Genomic DNA, 9,820 nt, shown 5'->3' on the forward strand with positions numbered 1-9,820 from the left:
GTTTGGGTCACACCCGGCAGTGCTCAGGAGTTACTCCTGGCTCTATGCTCAGAAATCACTCCTGGCAGGCTCGGGGGACCATATGGGATGCCGGGATTCAAACCACCATCCTTCTGCATGCAAGGCAAACTCACTACCTCCATGCTATCTCTCCGGCCCCTTTAATTTTATTTTTTTATAAAACATTTTTATAAAAGTTAGGAAGTCCAACTAGAGAACATGCAGATGTTGATGTTGAAAAACATAAAGGAAACTCAGGAATGTTTTATCTCAGTTACATAATTATAAATACTCTTTCATTTTTGTCAGCCTTCAAGATTTGTTTATTTTTAAATTGTTTTGTTTGATGGCCAGTCCTGGCAGTGCTCATAGTTCCTATGTTCTATAGTCGGGGTTGCTCCTTTCAGTGCTTAGAGGAACATGAAGTTTATATGGGGCCTGAACTCTGATGTTTATATGCAAAACCTGTCATAGCCTGCTGAACTGTCTCCAAGTCCAAGTAAGCAGTTTGAGGTATTTTGGGTTTTGTTTTAGTTTTGAGGTAACCTGGCATGGCTCAGAGGCTGTTCCCAACTCTGCTCAGAGGTAACTCCCAGCACTGCTGAGGATTGAACCCTGAATTTTTCCCCTTATTTTTTGTTTGCTTATTTGTTTTCTTTTTTAGTCTTTGGACTGTGTTTAGGAGGTAATCCTGGCTCTGTGCTCAGGAATCACTTCTGATAGAACTCAGACCATATGTAGTACCAGGGATTGGCTTCAGGTTGGGGATTAAAACTGGGTCAGTTACTTGCAATGCTTTACCTGCTTTATTTAATCTCTCCCATCCTCTGCTTGTTTGTTTTGGAGGAAGTATTCCCAATAGCACTATGTGGGACATATATTGGGATCAAACTCAGGCTTTGAATATGTAAGATTTGTGCTCTACCATTTGATATATCCCTAATACTTATTTTAAGATATGTAGAGTTTTGAGGCCCAAGCAATAGCAAAGCGGTAAGGCGTTTATCTTACAAACGGATTACCTGGGACAAACCTAGGTTCAATTTCTGGCATCCCGTATGATCCTCTGAGCCTACTGGGAGTGATTTCTGAGAGCTGAGCCAGAGTAACCCCTGAGCACCACGCGGTGTGGGTGTGGACTCCCCCCCCCCCAAAAAAAAAGACTTGTCGTTTTACTAGATTTAAAAAGTAGAGTTTTAGGGGCCAGAGTGATAGCGCAGTGGTAGGGCGTTTGCCTTGCACGCTGCTGACCCAGGACAGACCTGGGTTCGATCCCCGGTGTCCCCTATGGTCTCCCGAGCCAGGAGCAATTTCTGAGTGAATAGCCAGGAGTAATCCCTGAGTGTCACTGGATGTGGCCAACAAAAATGTAGAGTTTAAAGTTTTTGGTTTTTTGGGTTTTTTTGTTTTTTGTTTTGTTTTGTTTTTTTTTGGTTTTTTTTTTTTTTTTTGGTTTTTGGGTCTCACCCAGTGGCAGCACTAAGGGGTTACTCCTGGCTCTGCGCTCAGAAATCACTTCTGGCTGGCTCAGGGGACCATAAAGGATGCCAGGATTTGAACCACCATCAGTCCTGGGTCAGTCCTGGGTCGGCTGCATGCAAAGCATATGCCCTACCATTGTGCTCTCTCTCCAGCCCTATATTGTAAAGTTTTAAAAGCTCAGCAAAAAAAAAAAAAAAAAAACTCGAAAGTACAGGTGTGATTGATTCATTGATTCTAAGGATAGAATTATTTATGTAAGAAAAATTTTAATTTATTTTGTTTAATATAGATAATAAAATCTGTTTATTTCTTGAGTGATTTCTATCTTATTTCTGTACTGTGTAGAACACAAAAAGTGGAGTTTCTTATTGAGTGGTTCTCCCTGACTTTTTTTTTTTCCTCCTACTTACCCCCTTTAGCCGGAACCAACTATCAACATTGCCAGTACACTTGTGTAATTTACCACTGAAAGTTTTAATTGCTAGCAATAACAAATTGGTCTCACTTCCGGAAGAAATTGGCCATCTCAGACTTTTAACGGAACTTGTAAGTTAATACTTATTGTCTGCCCAATGCCTGTGTTTGTACCCATACTCATGCCTTTATATGTTAAAGCACTCATATACTCATAAACTTGCATTTAGAGTCATTTACAAGTTGTTTTCATTTATTGATAATGCTTTTATACTGATCCAGCACAAAGTTAAGAAAAATGAATGTACAAATCTAATCACCTCCGTGACATCAAAAACAGTACTTAAAACTAGGTTCTAGGGGCCGGAGAGATAGCATGGAGGTAAGGCATTTGCTTTTCATGCAGAAGGTCATCGGTTCGAATCCCAGTGTCCCATATGGTCCCCCGTGCCTGCCAGGAGCAATTTCTGAGCATGGAGCCAGGAATAACCCCTGAGCACTGCCAGATGTGACCCAAAAACCACACACAAAAAAAAAACTAGGTTCTAGGGGCCAGTGAGGTGGCACTAGAGGTAAGATGTCTGCCTTGCAAGCGCTAGCCAAGGAAGGACCTTGGTTCAATCCCCCGGCGTCCTATATGGTTCCCCCAAGCCAGGGGCAATTTCTGAGCGCTTAGCCAGAAGTAACCCCTGGCCCAAAACAACAACAACAACAACAACAACAACAACAACAACAAAAATCTAGGTTCTAGCAGCTAACCAAGGATGTATCGCGGTTTGATCTGCTCGTGTCCCACTTCTGAGCACATAGCCAGGAATAACTCCTGAGCATCACCAGGTGTGGCTCCTAAAAACAAAAGCAAAAACAAAAAAATACTAAGTTCTAGGGGACAGAGCACTAGCACAGAAGGTAGGGCATTTGCCTTGCATGCGACTGACCCAGGTTCCATTCCAAGCATTCCATATGGTCTTCCAAGCCTGGCAAAAGTGATTTCTAAGCACAGGGCCAGGAGTAACCCCTGTATGCCACCGGTGTGGCCCAAAAATCAAAAACAAAAACAAACAAAACTAGGTCTAGTCATTGTAGGTCATTTCTGAATTATTGAACTTTCTGGGGTGTGGGGTTGGACCTCACATGGTTCTCAGGGTTTATTCCTGGTACATGCAGGGATTATTCCTGGTCAGCTTAGGATCATATGGATGCAAGGATCAAACCTGGGTCAAGCACATGCAAAGCAATAGTACCCACTATACTATTGCTCCAAGCCCCCTGTATTATTAAACTTTTGATATATAATTTTATGTGTTTAATTTTTCATATTAAGTCTTTTTCATATTAAGCAGCAGTATTCTGATTTTTAAGTTGTACATTGAAATGTGCACTACAAAAGTCATACTTGCTTTTTTTCTTAATACAATGCTATCTTTAGAACCTATCTCTCACTCTAAAGCAGTCTATTCATTGCTGCTTAGTATTTTCTGAGAAGTTTCATTTTTACCTATTACTCCTTGCTACTTTTGAGTTACTTATTACTGAGTATGGGAATAAGACTTTAATTGCAAAATGGCATCATGTATTAGACATTATTGTTATTAGCAAAATACAGCTAAAGAAAGTAGCATTTATATAAGTTAACTTGTTCATAATTCACATAGAATTTGAAACCAGTCTACTTTAACTCAAAAGTTCTCATTTTCTATTTGTGAAATAGTCAAAAACTAGTTTAACCATTGAGTCTTGGGGATATAAGTTCATTTAAGTTTATTAACAAAGATGGACATTATAAACAACAAATTGAATACATCAGCCCCATTTTTAGTGTATTATGAATATAAAAAGTCATGTTTAAAAATCCACAAATATGGGGCTGGGCGGTGGCACTGGAGGTAAGGTGCCTGCCTTGCCTGCGCTAGCCTAGGATGGACCGCTGTTCGATCCCCCGGCGTCCCATATGGTCCCCCAAGAAGCCAGGAGCAACTTCTGAGCGCATAGCCAGGAGTAACCCCTGAGCGTCACAGGGTGTGGCCCAAAAACCAAAAAAAAAAAAAATCCACAAATATGTTAAATGTCAAAATGGGCACAGACTACTGTTTTCAGAACTTGGATTAGTAATATGAACTAGTAGCAATTATATTTCTGATTTAAATCCTAATTTTCCAGTGATTTTCAGTTTCTTTTTATTGGGGTGGAGGGAGACAAAAATGGCTCCTGGTAGGTTTGGGGACCATATGGAATGCCAGGAATCGAACCCTGATCAGCCACATGCAAGGGAAAAGTCCTATCTGCTGTGCTCACCCTCTGGCCCCCTGATTTTCTTTGTTTCTACTTAATGTATCTTAACTACTTAGAGTCGTCTCAGGCTGGAAACAGGTCAAAAGACTGAAGTGCCCAAATGGGATCCTTGGCACTGTAAGGCCCCCATCACTATCCCTGGAAGCCCACAGCACTGCTGGGCCCAAGCAACACCATATCACTAAACCATCCAGCCTGTATGACTGAGCATCACAGGGAGTAGCCCCTCGTCCCTCTGAGCATTGCTTAAGTGACCCTTCCCCAATTAATTGGTTTTTTAAAATAGATGCAACTTGCAGAAGTAGCATTATACTGGTATACTCAGACACAGCGTGTTGTGCTGTGTAGACTCCTAAGCTCCTGATTTTCATCTGATCTTACCAACATCCTGTTAATTTTCTTTTTTTTCCCTTCAATTTTAAGTGAATGCTCACTGTTGTCATTCAACAGGAAATGACTAAATGCCTACTGCTCAATTTTCCTGTCCTTTCAACTTTTTTTAGAACCCCGTCAACTTTGATGCCTAGAGCATTTGATTAGGAAGTTTAGTTTCTGATTCTGCTTCATTTCAGATTCTACTTAATTATTGGTAAAAAAAAAAAAAAAAAAGGTAAAAATGTACTATTTCTGTGTTTTGGGAAAATTTAAAATAATGTCTGAAGCTTATTGAAATCTTTGCTGTGTTTTTTTTTCTAATAATGTAAATGAACTCTTCACACATAAAATTTTTATGTATCTATTATGCATCTTGGAACATTTCTTTATTCCTAAATTTTAGTCGTAGAGCTAGCCATGCTTAGGGACTGTTCTTAGCTCTGGAACCTGACTCTGTGCTCAGGGGTCACTCCTGGTTGTTTTGGTGGACCTTTTTTGAGTGCTGGGGATCAAACCCAAATCAGCTACAAGCATAAGTTAAACAATTTATTCACCATACTATTGCTCCAGCCCCAGATCTCTCTTTTTTTGGGGGGTGGGGGTGGGTTTGAGCCACACCTGGTGGCACTCTGGCTATTCCTGGCTCTGGGTTCAGAAATTACTCTTTTTTTTTTTTTTTTTTTTGATTTTTGGGCCACACCCGGTGACGCTCAGGGGTTACTCCTGGCTATGTGCTCAAAAGTTGCTCCTGGCTTGGGGGACCATATGAGACACCGGGGGATCGAACCGCGGTTGTCCAAGGCTAGCGCAGGCGAGGCAGGCACCTTACCTTTAGCGCCACCGCCCGGCCCCCAGAAATTACTCTTGACAGGCTCAGGGGACCATATGGGATACAGAGGATCTATCCCAGGTTGGCCACATCTGCTGCTCAGAGCCCCCCCTAGATCTTTTTTTTTTTTTTTATATACTTATATTTATTTTTTACTAATATTTTCATTTGATTTGCTATCCTATGTGTCTTGTCTACATCATACCTCATGACATTTAATTTTAGTTTTGGTCACATAATTTATGTAGCTGTCTGTAAAAGACATAAAATAAAAAAATTATGTATTTTATAAATTAAATGCTATTACAAAGCATAGAATTTTTCTTTCTTTCTTTTTTTTTTTTTTGCAACCAGAAGGGACAAAATAATAGTTTAATTCAATTTCATTTTATAGCTATATTACACCAGGGAGGTTTGTATAATAATAAAGTCCTTTGCTTTCTATCTTTCTGAAATAGGATGTGAGCTGCAATGAAATTCAAACTATACCATCCCAAATTGGTCATTTGGAAGCCTTGAGAGACCTTAACATAAGAAGGAATCACTTAGTCCGTTTACCTGAAGGTAAGGAGTTTTGAAATAATATGTTAATTACTTTAACGATTGAATTTTTAGGGGGCTGGAGAGATAGCACAGCAGCATTTGCCTTGCAAGCAGCCGATCCAGGACCTAAGGTGGCTGGTTCGAATCCCATAATCCCATATGGTCCCCCGTGCCTGCCAGGAGCTATTTCTGAGCAGATAGCCAGGAAAGGAGTAACCCCTGAGCACCGCCGGGTGTGGCCCAAAAAACAAACAAACAAATAAAAGACTGTATCTTTAAATCTTTTTGACTAACAGATTGTTGATAACTCTGGGTAGTATTAGTGAGTGTTCAAATAAGCATAAATACTTAGGGGAAATGCAGCAGTCTACTTTATAAGGCAATAATTTAGTATAAGAAAAAACATTCCAGCCCTTACTCCTCTACTCAGAACTTACTGTGGTTGATCTTGAAAGACTTACGCTGATCTGAAATAAAATCACATAATGAAACATTGGAGCTTTTGTGAAAATGAAAATTTTTTGTTTCAGTCTAGCAGTTTTATTCATCTAATTTGTTTCTGGTTTTTATTTTGAACTCACATTACAAAGAAATGTGAGTCACAAAAATAGTTTCAAATGGATTTCTGTCAGCTATTCAATATTTTAGCACATTCAGTTAAACTAAGGTAGTAGGAAAATCTTTTTCCAGTAGTTATACAAGTTAAGAATTCATGTGAGGGGACCAGAGAGATGGCATGGAGGTAAGGCATTTGCCTTGCATGCAGAAGGATGGAGATTCCAATCCCAGCATCCCATATGGTCTCCTGAGCCTGCCAGGAGCGATTTCTGAGCATAAAGCCAGGAGTAACCCCTGAGCACTGCTAGGTGTGACCAAAAAAACCCTCTAAAAAAAAGAATTCATGTGAGGGTCAGAGCAGTGGCACAAACAGTAAGGCATCTGCTTTGCATGCACTAGCCTAGGACGGACTATAGTTCGATCCCCTGGTGTCCCATATGGTCTCCCAAGCTAGGAGTGATTTCTGATCACATAGCCAGGAGTAACCCTGAGTGTCAACCAGGTGTGGCTCAAAAACAAAAAGAAGGAATTTATTGATGTCAATTATTGATGGCTACATATTACAGTTTTGAAGTTTAAGTAATATTTTGTGGTTTAATTAAATTAATACTTATTTTTAAAATTCTCATCAAAGGATATATCCAAGCAATCAATATATACAGTTTAAAATAATAACATTCTTCCTTCTCAGCCATTTTCTGGCCTCCCCAGTTGTAGTGATCAGAAGCATCTATCTAGTTTAGACTCTTCACTGACATTTAAAAACCTATAATTTGGGGGGTGGAGCGATAGCACAGCTTTGTGGCATTTGCCTGCAAGAGGCAGATCTAGGATGGACCTTGGTTCGATACCTCGGAGTTTGGTATGGTTCCCCCAACCAGGGGCAATTTCTGAGCACATAGCTAGGAGTAAGCCCTGAGGGTCACTTGGTGTGGCCCAAAAAGCAAAAAAAAAAAAAAAAAAAAAATCCTGTAATTTGGGTGCCAGAGTGCTAGTACAGTGGGGAGGGTGTTTTCCTTGCATGCAGTTGACCCAGGTTCGATCCCCAGCATCCCATAGGGTCCCCCAGCCTGCCAGGGATAATTTCTGAGTGCAGAATCAGGAGTAATCTTTGAGCTTCCCTGGGTGTGGCCCAAAAACCAATCAATCAATTAATAAATTAAAAATAAACAAATAAATATTTTCCTGTTCCAATCGCATGCATTTTTCTGGTATCATTTTCTTGCTTTATGATAGCATCTTGTGTACCTTCTCAGTTTGTTCTTTCTCTCTAAACCTGTCTTTTTTTTTTTTTTTTTTTTTAATTTTTGGGCCACATCCTGTGATGCTCAGGGCTTACTCCTGGCTATGCACTCTGAAATCGCTCCTGGCTTGGGGGATCATATAGGACGGTGGGGGATTGAACCACCTGGGTCCTGGGTCAGTCTCATGCAAGGCATAAATGCTCTATCACTGCTCCATCGCTCTGGCCCTAAACTTGCCTTTTTTTTTTTTTTAAATGGGTTGTTTGTTGGGGTTTTTTTTTGCCTTTTTCTAAAATGTTGTTACATTTTCTTTTGGTGCTGGAATACCTCATGGTCCTCCATGGCTACTCCTGGCCCTGTACTTGGGTTTGTTGTTCCCTGCTGTGCTATACAAAGGATGCATGCACCCACCCCTTGGAGTTATTGTACTAGTCCACTGGTCAGATTTTTCCCATTTTCTTGCCTTGTTTGCCTGCTTTTCTTTTTTTTTTTTTTATGATTATCTTTATTTAAACACCATGATTACAAATATGATTATAGTTGTATGATTATAGTCATGTAAAGAACACCCCCCTTCACAGTGCAACATTCCCACCACCAATTTCCCAGATCTCCCTCCTCCCTCCCCCCACACCTGTACTCGAGACAGACTTTCTACTTCTCTCATTCATTCACATTGTTATGATAGTTTTCAGTGTAGTCATCTCTCCAACTGCACTCATCTCTCTATGTGATGAGCTTCATGTCATGAGCTGCACCTACCAGCCCTCATCTCTCTTGTCTCTGAGATACTGTTAAAAATGTCTTTCATTTTCCTTAAAACCCATAGATGAGTGAAACCATTCTGTGTCTTTCTCTCTCCCTCCGACTTACTTCACTCAGCATAATAGATTCCATGTACATCCATGTATAGGAAAATTTCATGACTTCATCTCTCCTGACAGCTGCATAGTATTCCATTTTGTATATGTACCACAGTTTCTTTAGCCACTCATCTGTTGAAGGGCATCTTTGTTGTTTCCAGGGTCTCTGCCTGCTTTTCAAATCTGGCTGACAGTTATCTATTAATACTATCTAACCATTTTTGCTTGTCTAATTTTAAAATATCATCATTGGACTGAGAGATAATAGAGTTGATAGTGTGTTTGGCTTGTACACAGCCATCTCTGGTTTAATCTCAGCCCCACATACGTCCCCTGTACACCATCAGAAATGATGAACATACAGCCAGAATTAAGCCCTGAACATCCTGGTTGTGACCCTAAAACCAAAATAAAAATAAAGTGCCTTATTTCTTTGTTTCTGTTTCATCTGCATGCAGAGCTGGCAGAATTGCCTTTGATACGGTTAGACTTCTCTTGCAATAAAATTACAACAATCCCTGTTTGTTATCGTAACCTTGGACACCTGCAGATGATCACCCTAGATAATAACCCACTACAATCACCTCCTGCACAGGTAAGCCTTACTGATTTGACATATGCTGTGAACGTTTCTTAAAAGGATGAAAATTTAAATTTCTAGTCTGTTTACTTTTTCCTTTTTATGTTTTTAATTTAAAAAATTATTTATATGCATTTATTTTTCTGTTAAAATTAGAAATTTTTTTATCCTAGTAAAATTTTGATTATTAGGTCAGAGATCAGGAATTAAGGCACTTTTTGGGTGTAGCCCAATATATTCATGATCTCCTGAAGCACCCCATAAGGAATGACCCCTAAACACCGAACCAGGAGTAATAGCTCCTGAGCACCACTGGTTGTGACCCAAGATCCCCAAATTTTGGTTTGAGTTAATTTCTTTTTTTTTTTTTTTTTTTTTTGGTTTTTGGGCCACACCCGGTAACGCTCAGGGGTTACTCCTGGCTATGCGCTCAGAAGTCGCTCCTGGCTTGGGGGACCATATGGGACGCCGGGGGATCGAACCGCTGTCCGTCTCCTAGGCTAGCGCAGGTAAGGCAGGCACCTTACCTCCAGCGCCACCGCCCGGCCCCAAGTTAATTTCTTAATTTATTTGTACTAAAATTTAAACATCTATCATGTAAATATTAGAAACAAAAAAAAAAAACCCTCAGCTTTCAAAA

The 9,820-nt window shown here is 40.2% G+C and overlaps 1 protein-coding gene across 1 annotated transcript in view; it reads left to right on the forward strand.

Moving 5' to 3' along the window:
• Positions 1 to 9,820, forward strand: part of LRCH3 (leucine rich repeats and calponin homology domain containing 3) — a 102,103-nt gene that overhangs the window by 37,010 nt on the left and 55,273 nt on the right. The window contains exons 3-5 of the mRNA XM_049785885.1: positions 1,902 to 2,028; positions 5,851 to 5,956; positions 9,059 to 9,195. Coding sequence (XP_049641842.1) covers positions 1,902 to 2,028; positions 5,851 to 5,956; positions 9,059 to 9,195 — 370 coding nt within the window. The remainder of the gene's footprint in view (positions 1 to 1,901; positions 2,029 to 5,850; positions 5,957 to 9,058; positions 9,196 to 9,820) is intronic.

The sequence above is a fragment of the Suncus etruscus genome, chromosome 13 (assembly GCF_024139225.1).
Source record: "Suncus etruscus isolate mSunEtr1 chromosome 13, mSunEtr1.pri.cur, whole genome shotgun sequence".
Taxonomy (NCBI): Eukaryota; Metazoa; Chordata; class Mammalia; order Eulipotyphla; family Soricidae; genus Suncus; species Suncus etruscus.